The sequence below is a fragment of the Acanthaster planci genome, linkage group LG05 (genome assembly GCF_054643075.1).
Source record: "Acanthaster planci isolate LZ-2023a linkage group LG05, COTS_SCS, whole genome shotgun sequence".
NCBI lineage: Eukaryota > Metazoa > Echinodermata > Asteroidea > Valvatida > Acanthasteridae > Acanthaster > Acanthaster planci.
The window spans coordinates 9,237,492-9,263,289 of NC_141781.1; the positions used below are offsets into that span (position 1 = coordinate 9,237,492).

Sequence of the window (25,798 nt, forward strand, 5' to 3'; positions counted from 1 at the left end):
CCTCATTCAAAGAGCCCCCATGCATGAAATTCAGCGGAGGTCTTGACAAACATAGCGTGACGAGTGTTCTCAATTTGTGATTTCTTTGCAGATGACAGATGATTGGAAATACGTTGCCACGGTGATTGACCGGATCTTCCTATGGGTGTTCCTCATCTGTGTCATATGTGGTACCAGCGGTATCATCCTATCCGCACCCCTTATATTCGAGGAGGTCAAGGAACAACAACGCGCGTAGCCAGGCTTTTGTTTGCCACATTCGCGCTTTTCCTTTTTATGGTCAAGGTTACATGAAAACACTTCAAGGATGATTGTCGATTGGGTAATGTTTGAAAAAAATCCCTCACAGAATCCAAAATGACAAACTAACATCTCTATTCGCCGAACCTCGCCAAAGCGCGCGTGTACAACAGCGTTTAGAGTTTCAACAAATGTGAAGGGAAACAATTTTCACCTTCTACATTTTCGTCGTGCCGATTCCTTTCAATCAGTGCTCCAATTTTAGCGACCCTCGGCTGTGCCACTTGCTATACAGGACAATTAACAGATATCGGATTGGAGGATTTGCGGTGCACTTTTACTTGGGTGGTGAGGCAAGAGTCCTGCCAAAGGAAGTAAGCATTAGACCAGCAAGACAGCGTAACAAGTTCCGACCGACTTGGATATTTTACTCCATGTGTATCCTAGAGTTGATCGGACGAGGATTTGTTTTGTGTGTGAAGCGTCGCTTTTGTTTGTGGTACCACAGCATAACCGACGGTAACAGATTTCAGCGACAGCCCTTGCTATCTAGGAAGTCAGAAGAGCAAAACTGATCCGACAAAAGGACGGAAGAGCTTTTGGCTCCAGAAATGAAGGTCGATTTGAAACCACCAACCACGGGATTAAGCCGCACAAACTTGTACATAATACGACAGACTTGGTGCTTATGCCACACACTGCTGTTCGCTTCTTGTAGGGAACTACGAAACTATACGAGGATCGGAATTTTTTGTTTCTTCCAACGGTGGTAAAAAACCGTCAACGAGTTGTGTAAGATAATTGAATTAAATTACATGCTTTTGGACTACAATTGACCGATTTTAACTTTGATAAAAGTTACTTGGAGTATTTTGTTCTTTCAAATTATTTTTAATGGATGAAAAGGCGTTGAGTGGAGGATTGCGCTCAAATAGTAAGTTCCGCAGGTGGAGTTCGACTGCACGGTAGTTCAGTCTGAAGATGGGGGGCGCTGGAGTCGTGGTGGCGCTTTTCATACAGAATGGCGACCATTGGAGACACCGTTTCACCTGAATGCCCCTGTATGCCATTCGAATCCACAGGAGGATCTTGTAAACAGCGCCGTCATTCGTTGCATTTTGTCTCACTGCTGGTGATTTTCACATGGTGATTCGTACAAAGTTTAGCCAAAAATTAAGCAGAATTTGATGTTGGTGTTGTGACTACCTTATCTTTGTTGTCCTGACTTCACTGCAAGAAAGCTGTGTATTAGGGTCAGGCGACTGATATTTTCAGAGGGCTTAACTAGTGATTTTTGTTTCAATTTAAACGTCTTGTAAATAAACCCTAAAATAACAGCAGACATTGTTAGATTTTTTAATGTATAAAGATGACTTTGCAATATGAGTGAATTATTATAGAGTGGCAGGACCCACGGTTCACTTTTGTAGTTGTAAAATTTCTAATAATCCGGTATTTTTGGCAGGCCTGGTTTTTTGGGTTCCAGTGCAGATCTCTCTGTCAGCCTCGAGCGACACTGTGGCAAATAAGCAATTAAGCATGAAAGCAGTATACATATTTTTCATGGAGAGTTGGACAGTCACATTTAAAAAAAAAAGTATTCATTTGTCTTGTTGCAGACATGTTCTTAGGCCTTTCCTTGGCAAGTCTTTCGGATGGAATTAAAGTATTTATTCTGTGAATGTTTATCGGTTTTTGTAAATACGCAGGGGGAGTATACCGATTGGTGAAATGGAGGACCGCTGCGGCGTCTATTTGTAATACTGATTATCATTTCAAAAATAATGACGGTGGTGATACGGGTTTGAAGGGCAGTCGGTTCATTTATGTAAAACAGCTACATATAGGCTACTGATGCATTTCATACTACCATAAACTATCATTCATACAGTGTACTATATTGCATGTAAAAGCGTATGTATTCTGCTAAATAAACTGTTTTTCCTGATGTCGCTGGAGAGACGGGTAAGGCGATCGCTTGCAGTGCACGTCCTAACAAACTACAGCTAGATTCCTGGTATATGAGGTTTCCAGTCTGTGTGAGACTTTCTTGTTTAAATTGAGTCGTTTCCTGTTTCATTACCAGGTGTCGCCAAGGCTCATGTTATGAAACGTGGTCCATTATTTACGAACCGTCTGCTCTAAACCGTAGAGAGGGTTGCCGACAAGGATCAAAAGGTGTCTCATCAGTGAAAGGAGGGGGGGTCAGTTGTTCTCACAGAGAATTTTCACCGCTCTTAGAAAATGCAAGCAGAGCATTTTACCGGGTCATCATTCACGGACTGGATATTACAATGAGCCCGGTGCACACTATAACAATAAGCCAGCTTACGTTCTTTTTTGTTCAAACACTGCAACAAGCGCTTTCCTCCTCTTCCCTTTTCCCTGTCCTTAAAAGTTTCAGGGGAATCAGTTCTTCGGTGAAAATCACACTGACAGAAAAATACTTGCTTTTAATATGTTCCCATAGTTTGAAATGTGGAGACAGATGAAATATCACCTGGGGGCATTTGTGTGAGTTCCGTTTGTGCAGCCGTTCCTATCAGAAAGTTCCAACGGATGCAGAATGTTTTTAAATTTGTTTAAATGACCTTCCAAATCTTCTGTAAGTAAACATTAATGTGTTTCGTGGCGACTTTTTTGAAAAAAAATCAGGGTAGATCCAGGATTTACCAAAGGGATTGGGGCCGTGAAATACAGCAGCAATGTTATACTGCCCGCGAGCGTGTAGCGCCATGACGGTGTGGGGTCCAAGGCCTGCTTAGGGGCCCAGGGAAAGTTTGGATTCGATGCGCTCTGTGGTGCGATTCAGGCAGTATGAGCTAGCTTCGTCTTACCCTTTCCTCTTTTTCTTCTCTTTTTATGTATTTATTTTTTGGTGAAAGGGAAGGGGGCGTGCTTCTCCACGCCCCCTGGATCCTCCCCCAGTAGATTGACAAAATGTCCAGCTTTTTTTCATACGTCACTGTCTGAAGTCGAACGAAGGTTTACATAAAGGAATTTTGTTGATAAGCAGAAGGATCTGGCTAGTGGAGGAGGTCATTGTCCTATGCCGCTTTGAGTCACAATGGGATATTCGGGCAGTCTGATAGTGAGTTTAAAAATAAGGTGACGCCAATACACCTTTTTGTCACCTTTTACTCACCGTTACTCATCTGTATGAGTACATTTGCCCGTTGGGGATATTTTCACTTTTTGCTTGGATATTTCATCTCAGAGGTTAAACTGTATTGACAAAGCACTTGGCTCTGAGAACTGTCAAAATGTGGGAGTTGCATTCAATCTGATTCACTACAGTCCTTTTAAACGACAAGATTAAGTTTCTCATCCAGACGCCTGCAAGAGGTCAGTCATTTGTCGAAAATGAAAAGCTCAGAGCTATAGCACCAATGACACTCTCTTTACGTTTTTATCTAGTCAAAAATATGTCAGCGACTTCATCTAAGCGAAAAATATGTGATATTTACTGATGGGTGGTTAAGGATGTTTCTTTGATCTTTGGACAAGAAACCATCTCCAATCACCGTGCATCCAATGCAAGCAATACTCCTGGTTTCTTAGAACATTAAAATACACCTTTGAGCATTGCTGTAGTCGAACCTGAAAGACACGTCTCTACGGATAAGCGGATGAATTCAGATATTCGATACCATGCAAGCAGTGTTTGTTAAGTTCAGTTGTTCGGCCTGTCCCAATAAAGACTGCAGAGATTCGAAAAATATGTCTCAGCAGCGGGAGGCAATCAGTGTTTTCGAACTGATTTGTATATTTCCAGATTGATTCGTGTAATGGTTGGTGTTTATTGCCCTTGTTTACTTGCTTTCATCTGTTTTTGACCGCCTGTTTCTTCAGACCAGGACAATGCCTGAAAATTTAACTTAATCTTTTAAATTCATGTGTTTACTTTACACGAAGCATGCGCCTTTGAGTTTGAACACCGGTTGAATTGTATACAACCGCCGGTCGGCTATTAATAATTTGTTTTATATCGATAACAAATACTTCCACGTCAGTTGACAATGATAGGGTGAAGAAACTTATGACGGATACCAAAATCGGAGGAAAGTTTATAGACCTTCTTAATAATAAATTCATCATGCACACATGCGCACAAATGGTTTTGGCGGCCAGAAGTGTATGTGGGCTATTGAAAATGTACAGGGGTGCGATTTTGACCATTTTCTCTCAGGTTTTCTGGCTTTGTTAAGTTTTTTCTTCAGAAAATCCCACTTGTTTTTGCAATTAGTTTCTAATCTAAGTGATATTTTTAGTGCTCTGTAAAAATACTGTACAATCGTGATTTTTTCCTGTGCGCACAAGATTGCCGCTTCTAACCCGATCACCTATCGTGCTGGTTTATAGCAAAAACGATTTAGTGCGATTTTCTGAAGAAAAAATGAGCAAAGCCCTAAAAACCTGAGAGAAAAATGATCCCAATAGCACCCCTGTACATTTTCAATGGCACTTACCGCCAAGGCCATTGGTGCGCATGCGTGTACAATTACGAATTGATTAGTGAAAAGGTCTGTTTTAAGGGAAAAGGCAGATCCTTGAATGGACTGGAGGCGTCGCCCTTTTTAAAGTTCTGATTATAATCAAAATTATGATAATACTTGTTAGGACATCTTTGGTAAAACCCAAAACTAGCTTCAAAACACTTATTCTCAGCGCTTTGTCATTCTGCATATACCAAATCAGTATTCTGGAACCACAGTTTTAGCAGGTCTATAGGCCTAAAAGCAGTTAATCAGGTAAAATGATCAACAGTTGATAGGCAAAGGTACAGAAAAGAAACAAATACCGAATATCTCGACGTGAACTATTAATGGAAATTTTATTGGCGGTAAAGTTGATTGTTACTGTTTTTCCCTTTTCTTCTCCTTGTATTATTTGATATTTAAAATGGTGACCTGGATGTCCATAGGTGCCATTGGACACGGGTTGTCAAGTTTGATTACTACTATTAAATACTTCCATAAGAATGTTGCTCCAAAAAGCAAATAAAGGGAGATAAATAATGTTTTTCTGGTCATTTTTTGTGTTTCAAAAGTATTTTACTTTGATACTGAGAGTCGGGTTTTTTTCTACTGTTTGAGGTAAATATATAAATTCACTTGCCCTGTGTCATCTGGAGGTGAAATAACGTAATCACCCCCAAGGAATTGCCCACAGGGTACATTTTGTACGGAGGGTGTTGTTGACATTGCACTCAGAATGTGCCTGGAGACCCCCCCCCCACCATTGCGTAAAGTTATTAAATAGAGTCTAAGTGAACAGCTGTCTTCAAACAATTGTCACTAAATCAACGTACTTTAACATGTTTCATGCCACTAGCAGCAGTTTTCATGCACTGGAAGCTATACGAACTCCGGTTATAACACACATTTATTGCGGTAGTCTGACAAGTGTGATGGGTATAATATGCGGCGCGTATGCCATGCTTACGACGGGCGGAGGAAACACCTAGACTTAAGCCGTATGCACGTATATACGCACGGGCATATTTTGTGCTTTCGGACTTCATGGATGGCCTTCACTTTTGAGGGTTGATTCCCCTGACTTGCCAGCCTTTACATTCAAATCGTGTAGGTCCAATAGCCGTCATCATGACCAAAGCCCTGTCAAGTCGGTACAGGTGCAGAAGGTGAGTTCAAGCAATTGTACTTTTGGTGCACATGTCTTACAGTTGAAAAAAAAATTGCGCCTGCCATTTAGTTTACGGCCAATTTCGGGCGCAGCATTTGCTTATATTTAGACACACACTTAAAGAAACAATACAGCAAAAAACAAAAATCACTCTTTAAAATCTATTGATGTTATAGGCGACAACATTACCGCGGTATACTTAAAACACATCTAACAAGAAGTAATTCCACCAGGGAAATTTACCTCTACAACTCTTAATTAGCTTCAAATCTTAAAACAATTGTGATATTTAAACATGCTATTGCAAATAAAGCATTATTAAAACGTTCTCAAAAGTCCACGTACACCGTATTCCGCCACTCTTTCACGAAGAGGCGAGCCGCATATGCTCTTATGCAGGAATGCCATTGTCAAGAGATGCTATCTGCAACATATATAGCACGGCAAAGCGCCCCATACTTAATTTCAATGGATCAACAATCCTCGTCCACTTACCTATGAACAATGCCAATGGGGTGAAAAACATTTTAATGTGAATCTTCAATATAATATCAAGCAAAAGCTAAGTCCCTTTTCAGATAAAAACTTGTCTGATTGGTTAAATAAACAGACATTAGTACAGGACATATTGATAGACAAGATTCGACCCTTCCACATTTTTGCGAGTGAGCTCAAAACATTTCCTTCCTTATGCCTATTACTTTGAATACTTTGAAATTTTACATGCACAAATGCGAACCTTTTAAGTGCTAAAAACATTCCGAGTTGTGCACAGGGCCCTTAATGGCTACTTACGGAGCCACACTGAGGACATACATGTATAGACCTGAAAAGCGAGAATGGTCTTAAACTTTTCAGGAAAACTTGCAATAAGCATGAGTTTACAAAAATTGGGCAGAAATCCCATCACAGCTAAGTAATCAATGCCGATATTAATCTTTAGTTTATACATTAGTTCATAGAATATACTACAAAGAAACAAAAACTTGCACATTGAACTGTTTGACCTGCAAAATACCCAAACCGTGCCTGCACTTACTACTGTACAATATATAGAACATATTCCTTTATACATGTACAACACCAATTACATCGAATGTACATCCAGTGGTCAGTCACCTTAATTAAAGCAACGTCATGGTATTCCATATAATTTAGACAACACAAAACACTGATTCAATAGGATGCATACAAGTGCCCGTCAATTAGCAAAATGTCATTGAAACATCAAATATATATAGTTTTATAAAACACACTGGAAATAGTCATTGTGTATTTTTCTACCCAGTATACCACTAAAACGTACCTCGTCACACCTGAATTTAACGCTTTCTTATTCATAATTTGCATTAACACTACGGGCCTTTGTTCACTGTTGTATTTGTAGGCTGTTTTCTTTTCTTCCCGTAGGTTTCATAAATACTGCCATGGCTGAATGTAACAGGTGCCTTACGAGAGGCTTTTTCCCCCAATGACCAATGTTCTGATAAAAAGGTCCAACGATGTATCTTGACCTGTACTGACCAGAGACTGAAATCATGCATAACAAACCCAGACTCGTTTCTAGAAAGAACTGTCATACCTAAGTGGGTCATTTTTTTAGTTACATACTTAAACTTACTTATGGTCTCAAAATGTTAGATAATGTATCTTAAATCTAGCACACTGCTCTAGGGATGCCAAGAAATTGTTATAAAATGTTCCTATGCGGTCATCCAAAATAAACCCACTTAAACCTGTTTCCCCTTTGCTATTTCTGGGTAGTACCAAGTATTACATGTTACTTTATTATTCAGTACCCAACACACAACAAGGCAAAATATTGTTTGTCTCGACGAGAAATTATCTTTTATTTATAACCTTCAGGGTACGCTATAACTTCATAATCAATACTTTCTCTGCAACTTGAACGTCGCTGCTTTATTGAGAACATCTGATTGGAAATCGTGCTGAAAGACCGTACAAAAATAGCCCAAGACAACTCATAATCTCCAAGCATCTTAATTCCTTCTCTTTTACTGTATATCTTCTGCAGGTTTCTCATCCCTTTACAATGTTTTCATGAAAAACAGACAGCCAGTTACGTCTCCCTCTAACCTCGGTTTCACGCCAAAATTGCTGTGAAAATGATTTAAACCGTTTACCGTGTCCTCAGCTGGTCCCCTAACAATATCCATAATATACTAACACAGCAGAAATCCCAGCAAATTCTCAAAGAACTGTCATTCTTTCCCTGCTTGGACCTTCCCAAAATGGTGTCATCCAGGGAGCTGCGAACCTGCACCATTGACTGTAGCGGTACAGGTATATGCTGTTCTTCAAAATGCCTGAATAAACAATCTTGGTGTCGTGCATGTCTCTACTGTGTAAAGGAAGTAGGACATGACCCAAGTGAAAGACATTCTCTTCATTTCGAGCCACCATGGCACGTAAGCGATGGCTCTCGTTTTCCCCAGCCCTCATTTTCCGAAATTCGGTGCGGTGCACAGGAGGATAAACGTGACGAGGAGAGTAGCGATGCTGAAAACGACGAGGCAGAGCCGGTCCACCACCATGGCCGCGAACTTCCAGTCGGATATCACCTCGTCCTCGGTCTCCTTTTTCCGGTACCTGTTGGTAAGGAACCGCAGTTCCTCCAGAATAGGTCCCTTGTTGGTGCAGCCTGTGCAGCCCTTGTGGTCCACGCTCAGCATCGGCTCCACCTCGGCCCCGTCGCCGCCGGTGCCCGTCGCGTAGTTGGCGTACTTCACCCCAATGGCGTCTGTGGAGTTCAGGTAACCGTGGCAGTTCCCCGTCCGGATGCCGTTGCGGGTGGCTTTCTCCCCCAGCCCCGTGGCGCGGTTGCGCAGCGGGGATCGCTCCATCAGCTCAAAGTCCTTCTTCGGTTTGCCGGTCACGTGCTTAGAGTAACAGGGATTGGCGATTTCCCGGCCCGGGCGAGTCATGCGCAGTATCCACGGCAGGTAATCAAGTAAGATGCAATGAAGCTGAGGACGAAACGGAACGACATAAAATGGAGGGCAATACGAACTTCCTTATGAAGCATACAATCAAATGTGAAAGGTATACATTATTCTGGGTATCTGTAGTTGTGCAAATGCGCTACAGATTCCTTTCAAAACGGTTTCTGGGCTATATCAATGAGCGCTGTATTCACATAGGAGCATTCTTTCATTTCACAATAATTATTCCATTCCCAAATACAATATAATTACTCTTCTACACCACCCGAATCATTCCCTTTTCTACTACAAATGACGTTTTACATCGGCGATCTTAAATGAGGATGTTTATGGTCCTTCCCAATTAAAAATACGTTAATAATTTAGTATAAAATTATTTATGATTATGATTACTGAAAGAGAGTTCCAGTGGGACCCTACTCGGAAAAAGGTGCCATCAAGTACGAGCAATGAGACAGATGAATGGGAATCAATTTGGGAAATTCCATCTCAAAACCGTTCCTTGATTTTTCAGGAACAAACCATTTTAAATTTATCGCAAAAGCGAAGTGTTTTTCATGAGATGCAATCTCCAAATGCCCAATGACGGTTCTGAGTACGAAAAGAAAGACGACGGTGAGTTTTGGGAAATGGCCAGTGTGTCCTACCCATCCATGCATGCTATGCGTATTAGGGTTGCGGAAGTGCAGGTTCAAACTGATGACAGTGCAGACGACGGAGAGCGCCACCAAGACCAGCACACACGTGAAGTATTTAGCTGAAGGGATACAAACAGCATAATAAACACATTATTGAATTTGCAAGAAAGAAATCACCAACTTACAGCCTAGAAAAAGTGGCAATGTGTGTCATCCGTCTTAGCAGGAACCGGTATCATCGAAATGCAACAAATTACGTCGGATTGTCTTTTCCATAACCCTACAAACCTAAATACGAAATTCATCAATATACACATTGAAATCTGATTTCTCCAAACAAAAAACTGTTAATACTCAATTCATTTCCAAAGGTTTAATTTAAAAAGTCATACGTTTCAATGTTTATGTTTATCCTGTTGAATTTTTTAAATGCCATGCCTAGGTGACACTGCAGCAACGTAGTCATAAACTTAGCATGCGCACGCATTTCCGCTAATCACAGCACCCAATCTGTCGAGCCGGTAGCCAGATTAAAGCGTATAAAATACGGCCATTTCACAATAGTGCGCCACCAAGAGTTTGCAACGCGTTGGCCAATCACAATGCGCTAAATTTGTCGACCCAATGTGCGTTTGGAAAGGGTCAACAAATTTCGCGCGTTTTGATCGGCCAACGTGTGGCAAACTCTTGGTGGCGCACTACTGTGAATCGCCCGTATTGTGCGTTCGTTTCTCACCGATCAGTGGAATTACGAAAGACGTTTCGGGCATGGCCGAGGCTACTATCATCATGAAGACTGTCAGTGACAGTAAGATGGTAACACCTGCGGAAAAATGACAAACAACAAAACAATGTTGGCGTTTATTGCAGTGGAATATACATGTATGAATTGTTAACACCATTATGGGAGAGTTTCCTCAGCACTACAATGTCTAATTGCCTGATCTTTAAAGGTTTTGCCCCTGGCTCACTATGATTCCATGGTAATGACAATTGGGGAACTGACGTGTGACTTACTTGTTGCATGTGTCAATGGAAACAGTCACTGAAAACAGTTGAGGCTAGCCAAACTGGTTCATTTCTGCACAGTTTCAAGGGCAGTTGCAGTAGGCTGGCTATTTTGCACTCAGCCTTGTTAATTAACGAACAACTACCTACCATAAGATGCATCAAATTAGGTACGATGCCGCGGTAAATAAACCAACCCAAACTTGGTGGGGTCCCTGTAATGCATGGTTCTTGTTTCATAAAGACTACGTGCTGCAACTGAAAAAAAAAAGCCAGCAATAGGAAGGACATGACAAGGATCTCCAATTCTCAGGCTATAGAGCGATTCCCTGACGGCCATTGCTGCGGAGTCCCCGCCACTCAGGTGCGCATTCCTAAAATGGACGAGCGCGTGATTTTTGGTCAGCAGTGCGCTCCCAATTACGGAAGGGGAAGCATTCTCTTTTGTTCACGCGCGTGGGTAACACCGCAGTAATTAATCGTTCCTGATTCTTGTCATCGGATCGGTCTATCTATAGGGGTAGCAAACGTGTTTGCTACCACCAAGGGTCCGGTAGGAAACCACGCCTAGTTCTTCAAAACAGGCAATGTTTACCGAAAGACAATTTCTCCCCGCTGTCTGGTGGAAGACTGAAACTGAGCACCGTCAGCATGGAGATAAGCACGCACGGGATGAGGACATTGACGAAGTAGTAGAGGGAACGTCGACGGATGTGGAGTTTAAAGGTAACCGCGACGTAAGTTGTACTCTCAAATGGTTCAACTTCCCTCACCGCCCACATACCTTTGGAAAATTTATAAAAAAACAAACCAACAATTGATAATGAGTCTCTAATGACACAGTCAACTAGTACAATTTCTCAATAGTAAGATGTAATGTTACTTAGTTCAAATTGTGCTGAGCAATGAAAGGCGAAGTGTAAGGGTACGACTGTCCCTCCTGTCCCCTCCCCCCAATGCTACCATTGTTACCAGTTTTGCAGAATTGAAAGTGCCGACAGACATGGTACTTTCACCTTCCATTGAGGAGGTGAGGATTTTGGGGGGCAAATTTAAGAGAAAACACGGGAATCTAAAAAAGTCCGACTTTGCAGCGTGGTTCTTTACAACGGATTTTCTGCAGAAGCGTATTTAGGACACAACTAATAACATTTTGGCCCATTAATTCGCCTGGGTGAAATAATGTGTCGCTCTGGAGGATTACTACTTCGCCCGGTCAAATCAGTGGGCAGATAATTTTAGTCATGTCCTAAATGCGCTTCCGTAGATTTCAGAAGTCTGCACTCTTGCCAAAGATGCCATGATCAGATAAACTTTGTGGTTAATGCCAAACGCATAATGCATAAATGCTTAGACTTGTTCGTAGTCTGCTCACTTAGCATCTCCCACTCCCCGTTCTCTGTCATGGAGTCAGTGAAAGAGCTGTCGTTCTTGGAGATGAGGTCCAACGCGAAGCCGTCGTAGGTCCAAGAGCTGAACTTGAGCGTGCAGATCTGCTCGTCGAAAGGGAAATATTCGACGTTGATTTGGCAGGTGCTGCGGAGGATCCCCGGTGGAATCCAGACGCAGTAGCCAGACGAGTTGATCAACACGTTGGTGTGGTAGGTCGCGTCAAAGCCATCATCAGCACTGCGTCATAGGCAGAGCAAGAAATCAAAGAAGCATTTATATCACCATGCCACATTCCTTTGGTCCTCTTACATGCCAATCCACAACTTGAAGCTGACAGTGTCTTCTCAGTGAGGTAAGTTAACAGCAACGGGTAATTAGAACCCGTCAGTTCCCATATTTTTTCCACACACCTAGGGGGTGGATTAATGATCATCACGATTAACTATCATAGGAGAGACGTCACTGTACATTTTAAATTGATCGTGGAAACAAATAAGTAATTGACATTCTAGATAATAACGGAAGAGGGCGCACTGCTGGTGGTCTGAACAGGCTTTATTTGGAACCTGACTGGTCCCCGTCTCCGCCCGTCCCAATAATAAATTATAGGGACCGGCTCATGTTACACTTCTGATTGGCCCTAGTATGTACGCACAGTAAACTGTACGCATCTGTTGTCAGAGTTTTGAATACTATTCCATGTGTGTCGATAACATGAAGAGCAGCGCGCATCGTACAGGACTGCCACCTTTGTGCAGTTCACGAAATGGCACGTCCATGGTTGTACATTTTTTCGAGTTGAATGTTTCTGATCATGTTTTGTGTCAATGTGATCAATAATTCTCTTTCCATCTACCACACGTGCAAGCAGTGTACACTGAATTTTTGTTCATCTGTGAAGAGGAACGTGGAAAATGTTCGATTCACACTGATTGCGTATTGCATTGACGGAACACGTCCTGAAATGAACATTTTCCAAATGTACACAAACTAGGAAGAATTCCTGTAGACCTTGTCACCTGCTTACGGTTGCTATACCTTCGTTGTTCGATGGACTTTGTGGAGTCTCCCAAACAATTTCCACTCTCGTCTGGTCACTAAACCTTTCTGCCAAACCAAACGCCACGCAGAAATAACATCATGTGACTGATTTAACGGCAAATGACAAGATTTTGATGTTTAAATCCAGTTGACATCAGTTTGCACTATTTTCTGCATGTTGCAAATGGTAAGCTTTTTCATACTGTCCCCCTAAACTCTGTGCCGAAAAGCAATTTCTTTGTATTTGCAGTCTGTTTTCCCCGTGATATCCTTTAGGATTTGGCGTCAACTTTAACAATGAAATATTGATAATGACGTAAATATAACTCTTCTTTGAATAAGCCTTTGATTTGATATAAGCTGTAACAAAATTAATGGCTGGTGATATTTATAAAATGAATCAGGTGAATATTAACATCTCCCTATAGATAAATGTTTTGAAACAATATTGAGTTTTTCATGTTTCATTCGATATTCCATCCCAAATAGGCCAATATGAATGTACCGAAGAGTTTTGTGTTTCATTCTGAAAGCACTACATAAGCTGTGTCAAGACCCTCAGCTTCATTATAATATACGGCTGTCTCCGGATAAACATGCTACATCTTTAATTTGACACGCATCTGCACAGGTCCCCTGGGACCAAGAGTGTGATTTTTTTTTCTTGGAGCAAGATAACATATATTCAAATTGGCTCGTGCCCTTACAATCTACCCGCAGACTTGTCACAGAATATGTCTACAGAGTGGCTCCATGAAAAATGGCGTTTTTTCTTATTCAAAGAAGAAAACCTGCGTTCATTAAAACACTGATTTCCACATTGGTATTTGTTCACCAGTCGGGGTGTGGCACTGTACAGGGTGTCCCAGAAAAAAACCACCAAACCCTGAGGAAAGGGGTTAATATGCCCAGGCAATGACATATGATTATAATGTATAAGGATCTCCGAGAAGTAGAAGCAGTATTTTTTCTAATGATAACTTGATGGTATCCCTCCTGTCACGCATGACTGAATACCATTGTCTCGAAAATGGGGCATCCGAACTCAGGTGTAACACTTTGGATGCGTTCCAGGAGCCATTGAGCAAACTCCGTCTCCTCCTGAGGTCTCCACGCAAAAGTTGGTATTCGGTATGGATGGAACTGCAGGTCTAACTTCGTTATGCGGTTAAACGAAGAATGGGACAGTCCAAGTCCATCCCTCCTGCAACTGGTTCCCTTTGGCTCTTCGACAAGTTGCTGTCGAACTGCAACAATGTTTCCAGGAGTTCGCACTGTGTGCCTCCTTCCCGAATGACCCTTATTCAAATTAAGGCTAGTCCCATGTTCTCGGCATTCGCGCACATTTTACCAGATGGTCGACTTTGCCGGTGGATCCCTACCAGGGAAGGCTTCCCTAAAATGCAGCTTGGGTGGCTTGAAAGCTCTTGTTTTCAAGTCACGACAAACACTCTTTGCTCTTCGGTAAGTTGCACCATGTTGCAGACTTGCTGTCCTGCTTCGAACACTTTTCAACACTGCACTGGCCTACCTCGGGGCAAGCCAACACATATAAACCAGATTATTGCATAACTTGAAGGTGACAAAAGGCCAATTTTCCCTCATTAACATGACCTTTTTTGTCACTTTCAACCAGGACAAGCATGACAGAGGACAACCTCATTCACTGGTTTATCCAAAGTGTTACACCTGAGTTCGGATGCCCCATTTTCAAGACAATGGTGTTCAGTCATGCATGACAGGAGGGATACCATCAAGGTATCATTAGAAAGAATAGTGCTTGTACTTTTAGGAGATCCTTATACATTATGATCATATCTCATGGTTTGGGCATATTAACCCTTTTCCTCAGGGTTTGGTTTTTTTCTGGGACACCCTGTATAACATTATCACTAGACTTGCCTCTAGTCTATGCTTTGTATCTCCCATGTACAAGTACTCCTCTATGGCATCAACTGCATCAAAATCTGTAATAAGGACTGTATCTAGGCAAGTCAACTAAGATTCTCTACAATCTTTGGTGCAGCACGTAAGCCTCGTCTTCCCTCTTCAGTTCGCCTTTCGTGGCCTTAGGGGTGGGGCAGATATGACAAAGCGGTAACTTAAATCCCCTGGCTGGGAGTGGATATGTTTTCTTAAGCTGACAGGCAAGCGGGGTGTCGAGTATCCGCGGAAGAACCCACCTGCCGCAAAAAAGGCTGCCAGTTACGGATGCAAACAATCTCCGATTCGCGGTACTTTTTAGCGTCCTCGGGATGCTGTATTGGACGTTTGTGTTGTAAACAGTATTTTCGGGGTTCGACATGATGATGGCGATTGCCTTGATTATTGGTTTTTCTCGAGTAGGACATCCTATCCGACGAGGATATTCTCATCCGGGAAGTAGAACTAATCTGAGCGGTCCTTCAGATCGTGCGTCATGCTACTGGTTTGTTGTTCTGTCATCAGCAATAAAGACGGCGTTCATTACAGCGGTCTTTTACATCAGATGAAACTTTAAGCCCTAGACTAAACTACCAGTGAAGCTATCTCGTGATTCGTCTGTGGTCGTCACACGAGTTTTTGAAAATCTTGTAGTTCGCTATTTGTCGGATAAAGGTCCACTGAGCAAGGGCGCTACGCAAGAGAGGTGCACAATTCATTTTAGGTAGGGTCGTGTGTCTTTTCATTCATTACCCGTGTCCAGAAATGGTTTCCTTCCAGGCCCTTAACAATTTCAGTATTAATCTGACTCAACAACACTTTAAATCTACCATGACATGGGCAGACCAAAACAACTCAAGCCGTTTATATTCAGGATGAGGGTCCACAGAGCGTAGGCCGTACCAACAAGAATAACAAAAATAACTTATTAAACGTTTTTCGTTAGTTTCCTCTCCTGGATGTTCTGTGCTTCCATCTCAGCCGGAAAATTCTAACGACTACTATTTTGGGCATCAGGGTGTCTTCTTTCATAAAGGTTTCGTCTGATATTGTCATCAAGATATGAAGTATGTAGTCTGTAGTCAACTAGTCCCACCAGTTTATACATTTCTTATTGATGCACAAAAACAGAAAGAGCATATCGATCATAAAAAACGTTCTCAACTGTTCAAAGTCGTTCAAAACCGTCGTTTTCTCCTCGAATAAAACAAACAAGGGCTATATACCTGATTAATTAAGAAATTAAATAACCATTCATACTGAATTTTTCAAACAGAAAATAGGAGAAAAATATATCATCCAGGATTCGAACCAGACATCCTCACATACTCAATAATAATTTCTTTCCTTTACTCACTACTCGTAAGCCATCTCGATAAACCTCCTTTTTACCTGTTATAATATATTACCGGCACCCTTGCTAGTGTGACATGTTGCTGCAACAGCAGTGAAGAGTTGGAATGGGTGCATTAGTAGCTCTCTTTTACATTAAGGCCCCAAATGTTCAACCACCACAAGGTCATTGTGAAATACTCAGAATGCGAAGGCAAACCTGTTGTAGAGGAGCACATCTGGCGTCCAAAGATGGCTTGGCGGAAGCCGAATATTCTTGACACCGCCGTAGTGTGACTGGTTCCAGGCTAGGGTTGGGTCAGTCCACCCCTGAGATAAAAGGCAGGACACAAGCCATTTTAGAAGGGGGTTTAAGGCTCAGCTTCTTTTGAAATTGCATGGGACCCCGTATGGATGCCATGCGGATGGGTCAAATATACACAACCTGCGTGTTGCGACCAACAGCATAATCCCAACGTCCCTTGTAACCATCTCACAAGTCAATATTCTTTCGCTTCACGACTTGTGTGTCAGAGGAACGGTATGTCATCACAATACTACTTCGAGCATGCACATAACTATCACCACTGCAATCGCTGCATGTCATCCTCCTCACTGTCAGTAATGCACGCCCTCTTCCCATCCTTGAGGCCTCTGTTCCTCGCTCCCCAAGCCGGTCGGAATTTGTGAAGGTGACATAAGCAGTTCTGTGCTGTTTGGAAACCATATAACTGAACCCATTGGGTACCCCCTTCAGAAAATAAGGTTTCAATTTCCATACCGGCTGGCTGCAGTTACCCCACTGCTGAGCACAATTTATCACCAACATTCTCATTGCTTATGTCCTTATAGCATGGGCAGTGCACAAGCCTTGTTTCCTCCCAACTCAGCCCAGAGTTGAACGGCCACAGCCACCAGGTAAGCCGTCAAGAAATGCCTCCCATAGCAGGCATTGAGGCCTGCCAGACCCGCCATTGACCTTGATCACCATGTATCCTTTGGATTTACCCAGATACAATGTTGATCACTTTGCCATCAGGAGGAGAACTATGCCCGCAATTCACGGCAGCTGCACCGGCCAGCGATCCAGTGTTTCTTGCCAGTAAACGCATCGTGTGCACGAGGAGCGCTCTTAAGTGATGCCTTAAGATTTTACACACCCAAAAAAGATGACGTATTTTGAATAACAATATCGGCTTAGAGGGTGAGACCTCATGCCCGCACCACATATCTTTCCTACCCAAGCTCTGCTTTATGCTTATCACGCACCATGTAGTACTCGACTACGATGGCACCAGGTGAAATGCTTTAGGCATTGCGAACACTTTCATCGTGAAGTAACAACAGCCGTTCGTTTTGCCGGAAAGGAATACATGGCAAAAAGCTTGTAGTTTATCTATAATACTCATATTTCCTCTTCAACATATCGCTTTAATAAAGAAATCTGGTTTGTATCCCATTTAGCGAAATACGTCTCTCATAATCGAAAGCCCATCAAAATTGAAGGTGGATAAACCGCGTACTACGCACCGCGCACATAACACCTCTTGCCGTGCGCAGAAAATGCCGTTAAAGAGGCAACACGTACGTGCGGCATCTTCCGTAGCCTGAGGTCATAATAACGATGCTCGTCTGATAAGACGAGAATCAATCTTCTGCCATAGATTAGCATAGCCTTGCTTGTAAATATAGGGATTTTTTCAGGAGTAATACTAAATTACTCAAACAAGTGAGGTCACTTAATATGAAAACACTTCGTGAGAATAAGACATGAAACAAACTGATAAGGTCACGTGCACAAACCAAGGGTACTGCAAGATGCCAATAACGGATGGGTAACATTATATGTGTACTGTCAGGGAAGATACATGGGGTGTACTCAATGAAACCATAAGTTATATGAGACCAAGGGAAAGAAACGCTACGTTATGGAATAACGCCGGATTGGAATGTACTTACATAGTTGAGCCATGCGTTGATGATCAGAATCTGGTCCTTCTCATACTGTACGAGGAAGAAAAAAGCAATGAATTCTGTTACAAGAATTTGAGTATGCTGTTTCTAATTATTCCTTGGCCAGGGTATAACTCCATTTTCAGGGTAAACATCGGACGAAACCGAGCGTATGCTTACACGAGGAAGCCATTGGCCCCTTTTTAATCCCGGGGCCCTCGGTCTAGTATTCAGAAGAAAAAACGTCCAAGAATGAATCAATTGTACGATAGCTGGCACAATGTTTCCGCCATTACTGTGTGGAGACTTCCGTGACCAGATGCGTCCATAGAATCAGCGTCTCTTGAAAAAATCACAACTTAAAGTGTACCAGATGTTCGTCCCGATTCTGCCACCATCTGAAATGTTTGCCCTTGGAAAATTTAAAGTAAAATCGACATCAAAGTTCAACCTATCTAGAAAGTCAGTTCCCTGAAGTCTTGAAGGAACCTCACTTCACATTATCGAGTGAAAATTTAAAAGTTAAAACTTATGAAACGACCTGATTCATGTTGTGTTAACCCATCTCTAAAGACTTCTGCGATTCGTGACGCTTTCGATGCATGATTCCTCTTGGAATGAGAAACTATTTTCAAGGATAAAAGTGCAGTGGCACTAGGCGCGCTTTATAACCAGGCTGTGTCTCGTTATTCCACAACAACCATCTTTTGCCTCTTGTCGTTCACGTTACACACCCCAGTAAGCTTGATTAGCTAACTAGTAAGCTTGATTAATCAACTAATGCTCGGAAAGCAGCCAAGTTCGACGAAACTTAACGCTTGGTCGAAACTAACATTTTAGTTACTCCTTCTTGAGTCACCACTGATGATTGTGTGCCTTTTGACTCGGTTAAGCATATCCTATGCCCCTTTGTTTTAACTAAATTTGGATTCCGTTTATTTGTGTTCAAATTCAAGAAAACTTTCACGACTGCAGGTCGTCACACAAACGCCGTACATGATATAAGTTATTAAACATTAAATAATGCAGTCATGAATGGCGTGGTGCTCATCAAGTTGACAACCATCTCGCTATCCGCTGATACACGCCAATAAATGTCAACGATAGTCGGCCGGCCGATCCAATCAACATGTCGGGTCTGATTTGCAGTGGGCGACTGGAAGCTTTCACTCATTACCCGCCGTGCGACATTCGAACGGATCTACATTCTTTCGACACGTGAAATATGAAGATAATAATGTCGAAGACCATTGCAGTATTGCAATTATAATTGCTAATCTTATCAACAAAATGAATTCCACGCGCGTGCGTCACTTGAGTGGTAGGAAAGGACATCTAGAATTCAGGAGGGGGGTCGTTTAATCAGCAAAACTCCCAGCGTATTCTTTTCTTAAATTATGTAAACTGTAGAACCTATATGGATTTAGCATTCTTACTGGCTGTACAGGGGCCCACTCCCTGAGAATAACAGGGAATATTGTATACTATTGTACACGAAGTTGGTAACTGCCGTTTTGAGGGACAGTGTATCAAGTACTGAACTGAGTTGAGACAAACTGTTTGAGCCGGTTCGCAACCGCCCTGCATGAAGGTAAGAAGCATTGACCTCAAGGATCAAGGAGAAAATGAACTACAAGCGAAATTTCTGAGAAAAAAAACGGTATATATCAGACAAAGACATTCCAAGATTACTGTTATAATGTTAGCTACTGTGACAGCTTCTGAAGCTCTATTAATGTGATATGCACCAGTTTTTTTATGTTTCTGAAATGTTTCTCAATACTTCGTTTCTGTATATAAAGACAGGGACTAAATTATGATAGCGAGGGTTCTTTTATCAAGATTGGAAACACCATCCGAGAGTACTGATTGAAACATCGAAAGTGTACTCCTCTTCATTGTCTCTAAGCCTCCGTCTTATACCACTCAAAGTAAAGGTCTTTCAACAAACCTCCCGCTGTAATCCCTTCATATGTGCCTTAAGCCATGCGTTTTGGCTGCCTGTTTTTATGACTTGTAACAGACAACTGTCTTTTTGCCAAATCCAAGATGGCGACTGCGTGATAAAAGCCCAGCCGACGTCCTTGGCAGCGCAATCAAGCGATCATCGACACCATAATCGCGTCAGATAAAATCCCCGATCAAAGACAGAGAGCGACAGTCTCAAATCCCTTCTCAGTCTCTAAGAACTTGTTGACGGAAGAAGTATTGACTTTCATGCGGGAGGGCCTGTGATTTTGTGACCGAATAAGATGAGGGCTGCTTCCCGCCAAAAAAGTGCATTCGTCGAGAAAAATTCAAAAGCGAGGTGGACGAACACACAAATATACCAGTCCTCAATACCTACTGTACTTTTAATAAAACCGTCTTATATTACAGCAGTGTACGCCGGGCAACCACGATAATTTCCCGACTTGAAGTTTTGAGTTTACTTCCAGAAATTATTAAACGTGCTCCGGTTTCAAGGTACCGGTATTTTTCAACAGAAAGATTTTTACATGAAGCCAAAAGTGAAACACGACAGTGAAAACGAAACAACGTTTAGAGTTTCAACACTTTTTCCTACCCACTTTTTCCACACGTTCAACCCAAGACATGTTTATTAAAATGTGTTTAGGAATGCGTTTAAACGCTTAATGCTTTTCCGTGGTACATGTTTAGCTTTTTGAAATCCGCTTAGAATTTCAACGCATTCCTAACCGTTTAACACTAAACATGTTGCAGTTCAACCTGTCAAAAAGGTAGGTAGAAAAATGTGTTTAGCGTTGTTTTTACATTGTAAGTGGGCACAATAAGCAGTATTGTGTCATACCGGCTGTAAGTTTTAAAAAATTAAATCAATATCCAGGTTAATCCATAATTAGAACAAACTCCCATCGGCTCCGTACCGTCTAAACTCTTTACTGAATTTCGTATTGTGGTCACTTCACTCTGACCATCTGGAAAGTGCTGTGACTGTGGGCCTGTCATCATTGAATTCTTTCGGGTCTGTTTTGGAGCATTGAGATGGAGGTCTTCAGGGCTCAGCATACTTACCACATTCATGATCTGCTGGAGCATCATGCCAATCTCCACGGTAAGGGGCAGATCCTGCTGGTCGGCTGGTAAGGTCAAGGCGCGGTGCGGGAACCGTTCACTGTCCAGCAGCCGACTGACCAGCTGGCGCTCGTGCCATCCAACTTGGGACTGATCTGTGTCTAGTGGGAGATGGGGAGAGGAAAGTGTGTGGTGTGAGGGAGGAGGCTCGGCAAGAAAGAAAAAAGACATGCAGAGCGTGACGTCAGCCTTTTAGAAGTACATGTATGGCGGACACAATAGGAGGGCGCCGTTTGAAGTGGTAAATTTGGAGCAAACGCAAAAGATTTTACCCAAACCAAATAGCGCCCTCCTATTGTGTCCGCCATACCTCTGAAAGGCTAATGGAAGGCGTGCATGGGGAGCAAGACAGGTACTGAAACAGTTAAACAAGGGGAAAGGCGAAGCACATCGTACACGGAGAACTGGGGATACAGGCTTTCAGGGGCAAATATTTTTCTGGGCAAGTACAATCAAGGGACTGTTTTCGGCCCTGTAGACATTAAGTTCATTCATTGTCCCTACCCTATAGGCCTATGGCTTTTAATTTGCGGGCTAACGTGCGTTCATTTAGGAAGGTGGGTTTTCGATGGCGCGCAGACGAGCAGGAGGGTGTGGAATGATATCCAATCCGTCTGGAAACCAATATAAGGCACCAAAAACTTTTTTTTACAAAAATTGTAAAAGTATGTCTTATTTTCTCATGTCAAGACAACGTTACCCTTCTTTCATTAATAGTTTTTTCTCAGCCATACGATGAGCATTTTGTTTGGCGAAAATGTGTATACAGGGGTCCATGTTGTTCCTTCATCAGCTTGGCTATATACATATACATATGCTCTATTGTCAAAACTAGATGGGGACCAAACATAAAGTTACAGTCGTCTTATCCAGCACTGACTGACCCAAATTCGCAAATGAGATTTCTCCCATGGCCTCGAAATATCCATGATTATCCCAGACATATGAACCAAATACGTACATGCCGCAATACACAGAAAACTGTTTCATGGTTTATTATGTACAGGTAATGTACAACCAAACGAAAACTTGGAAACCATTAATAAACAAGAATGTGCTTATACAGAGGCCTAATTACATAATTATTATTGAGAGCAAGACTCTAAATTCCTCTGTGGAGTACGCCTACACCTTGGTTGAGTGATGTCGGTGTTAACACTTCGCGCTGTATTCTAATAACTGCCTGCTTGCTCTACTACGCATTCTTGTAAAAGATCCTTGGCAACACATAAGCAAATCACCAGCCTGAGTTTGTATTTCGGTAACTGCAAAAAATGGAACATTTTTCAGTGCAAAAGGCACACTACCGCATGTGCACTGCAAAAAAAGTGGTGTCATTAACGACCTATCCTTATTCCTTGTATACTAAGTCCAATCCCCGACCGTTATTACAGGGGTTTACCTTAACAAAATGGGTTTTGCAGTATTGCCTATTGAGAGAAGGGAGCAGAATTCATTTCTACTTAATTAATTTATATAAGATCTTGTATAAATAGTCAGTTCTCGGCAAATCCATCAGAATTGTATTCGAAGCGCAAAATGTGTAACAGCCACACGAAATTGAGTTGGGTGTCACGTGACGTGGACTGTGTTAAAATTTGACGGCGCAGATTATCATATCACGGTTAATTTGAACGGCAAGCTTCACAGGGCACCGTCGCATGCACACCCCCAGATGAATGACCTAACCGCACCAGACACCCTCCGTAGACCAGCGTCTCGAATGTACTTGACATTCGAAGGGCTTAATTTAGGCTGCGCAGAGGGGGTAATAAAAGCTGACAGAATCGCTATAAATCACTTCCCCCGTGTGCTTCCAGAAAATTCGTTCTCGTGACGAATTTGGCTAACGGGTTGGTGTGGTCTTCGATCACAGACCAAGGAAACGGTTTCGAGGGGAATATTCCATTTTTATTTTCTTTTTTGGCAAAAGGTGTGCTTTTGTTAAGGTTTGTCAACGTTAACGTTCTAAATAGCTTAGGATATCAACAAAGACGCACGCCTGTCGATGTTTCTCGTGTCGTTTTAAAAAAGCTGAAGTTAACTTAACATGTAATTAAATTGAAATAATTATTTAATACATTTAAAATTGTACCCAGGAATAATGCTGTAACTATTTCATGTGATTTACAGTAATTTTCTTTCATTTTATGTTTATTGTGACAAATCCATGATACATTGTTCTTCTTCTGGAGAAAGCCATCCCTACAGCAAATTCTATCAACCTTAGAGAAAAATGAACGATTTTTTGTTTTCCTTTTTACCAAACATAGCCTACGTGTAGCTGGTCAACGTTACGAAAGATACATGTAGCTGGAGTGCCTGAGAAATTGAAGGGAAGTCGATCAATTCAATCGAATTCAAATGTTAATCAAAATTTGGACAAGTTTTTTGGATTTTTGTATCCATACTGATGGACTCAAACATTCACAGAGCCATTTCCTCACCCAACCAAAAATGGTCCGATTTTATCTTACTCCCAAGTGGCCTACGACAGACTGAAAAGGTCGTTATTGAAACATGTTTTAAACGGAAACTTGTGCGGAAATTGCTTGAAATTTAAACACTGTAGCACCCAAACTGGTTTTTATAAATAGAAGTAAACGAAACGTAGCCTGTCTCTATAAAATATTTCTTTCATGCTCAGAGTAAGGCCATATTAATGAGTGTTTGCAAAAACTGCATTTTTGCCGCAATGATCTTTTCACACTTAGACAACGTAAGTGAACGTCTGCCTTGCTTTGAGAAATGCAGGAATTTAAATAGTGGATTACGTAGGTGCCTCAGAGCCCCTTCAAGGGCCGGCCAAATATCATGACATGACGGGTAAGGTGTACATCTGCATGTCTACTAATCTCTTCGTTCGTTGCACCAAAGCATGCGCAATTATTGTTGTCTAGCACGTGATCCAAAATTTGCAATCTGTCGAATATCAGAGCCGGTCGTACCCTGTGGTATTTCTGTGAAAAAATGCATTTGTGCGATTTTGAACGCAAGCTTGCAGATATCTAACCCGTGATTTTGCAGCTTTTCTGTTAATTCTACTGAAGTCAACAACTGAGCATTTTCACAATCCACAGTTTCATTACTAGTGCAAACATCGGGAATGAAAATCCACGGCGCTTTTAATCATTGGACAGTCTGCACAGTGCAATTCAAATTTCGCTCGGCCCAAATGTCTTATGACGACAGATTTTTTTTCTCGTAACTTTGTCGTGCTGTGAGCAGCGTTTGTTCATCCTCTGATGACTCCGCCCGTTCGGTTCAGGGCTAAAAAGTATTTCGGGAAGTTCGTTCGGCGAACTGAATTCTCACAAACGTAGGCTAAATCCGATACATTGCTTTTTTTACCCGCCCACTTCACCAGCGACGAGGCAATAAGTGAGTTAGACTAATCGACCGCACTCTTGTTTTCCAACATCACCTTATCTGCCCCCTAGCCAAACCCCTCCCATCCGAAAGCTCCGTGTCAGTCGATACAGTCTGGCCTCCAGGTGAGGTACCTGTTTTCCAGTAGTTGCACCAGTGCCTGACATGCTTATCGTGATACTTCATTAGCCTAATGGCTCTGAGGCTGGGATGCGACCGCCCCAGGATATGGTCGAACTTCGGAGTTCGACCAAATAATTCCACATTTGCTTATGGAGTAACATGTAATTTTTTTGTTCGAGAGGAAATACACCTTAAATTAAAACGATTTTATAAAACATAATCCTAATTAGAATTACCAAATTGTCTGGTATTCTTGTTTTTTGATGTTTTCTCTTCAATGAGTGCGCATACAAGGTAACAAAACGGTGCAAGTACATCATTACTTAACTAGACAAATACGTAGTGTTGACGCATCTATGTTGAGACAAAAATAATACAAAGTGTGTATAATATCTTGAAAACTAGAAAAGAAAATCGCAATGTTGTGGGACTGTCAAGAACCTGTGAAAAGGGCTTGAGATTTTGGTACAGGTGTGTCCGCTAGCTAGGGGTTAATCAGGAACTTTGCTGGAGATAAAGTATACACGACTACATCACATTTTATGCTATACACTACTTCAAAGTTTGAATATATCAAACCAATGACAGAGAATACCGCCTAAAATGGCTGGCACTCCCGCGGAGGCGAACTTGTTGAATTCAGTGGTAACAAGCCTTGGGAATGAGAGATTTGAGTGTGGCTAACGTGGTACTTATACAACTGCAAACTTCAAACGGATGTAAATTTTTACAGTGTTTTTTGCTAGTTCACTACGTGGGAATGAAAATGATCCCTTTAATTAGATCACATATTCATGTGTCATGGTTATGAATCTGTCGTTATGTACAACATACTTTCGTACTGACAAACAATCGAAATGGCAGTAACGCGCATGCATGATCAATAGAGAAGCTTTGAAAACCTTGGCATATTACCTCGACACATTTTTGGCTAACAGATTTTTATATCAAGTTACCGTCAGAGTCTGGATAAAAGGGTCTTTGAGACCACACATTTACTGCATTCTCCGTTCCTTTACTACTTCGGGGTTCCGGTCTACCTTGGTATCGATCAAATAAAGTAGGCTAAAGATC

The 25,798-nt window shown here is 41.9% G+C and overlaps 2 protein-coding genes across 5 annotated transcripts in view; one reads left to right on the forward strand and one right to left on the reverse strand.

Annotated features, from left to right (window-relative positions):
* The window catches only part of LOC110987075 (neuronal acetylcholine receptor subunit alpha-3-like), a 39,178-nt gene extending 33,906 nt beyond the window's left edge, over nt 1-5,272 (forward strand). For all 3 annotated transcript variants that reach the window (XM_022249497.2, XM_022249499.2, XM_022249498.2), the window contains exon 7: nt 92-5,272. In XM_022249497.2, coding sequence (XP_022105189.1) covers nt 92-238 — 147 coding nt within the window. In that variant the 3' untranslated portion in view covers nt 239-5,272. The remainder of the gene's footprint in view (nt 1-91) is intronic.
* Nucleotides 5,056-25,798, reverse strand: part of LOC110987074 (neuronal acetylcholine receptor subunit alpha-7-like) — a 34,937-nt gene continuing 14,194 nt past the window's right edge. For both annotated transcript variants that reach the window (XM_022249496.2, XM_087136759.1), the window contains exons 3-10: nt 21,173-21,333; nt 18,143-18,187; nt 16,404-16,513; nt 11,871-12,124; nt 11,091-11,279; nt 10,224-10,310; nt 9,497-9,606; nt 5,056-8,873 (exon numbers count right to left, since the gene is read on the reverse strand). In XM_022249496.2, the coding sequence (XP_022105188.1) occupies nt 8,346-8,873; nt 9,497-9,606; nt 10,224-10,310; nt 11,091-11,279; nt 11,871-12,124; nt 16,404-16,513; nt 18,143-18,187; nt 21,173-21,333 (1,484 nt within the window). In that variant the 3' untranslated portion in view covers nt 5,056-8,345. The remainder of the gene's footprint in view (nt 8,874-9,496; nt 9,607-10,223; nt 10,311-11,090; nt 11,280-11,870; nt 12,125-16,403; nt 16,514-18,142; nt 18,188-21,172; nt 21,334-25,798) is intronic.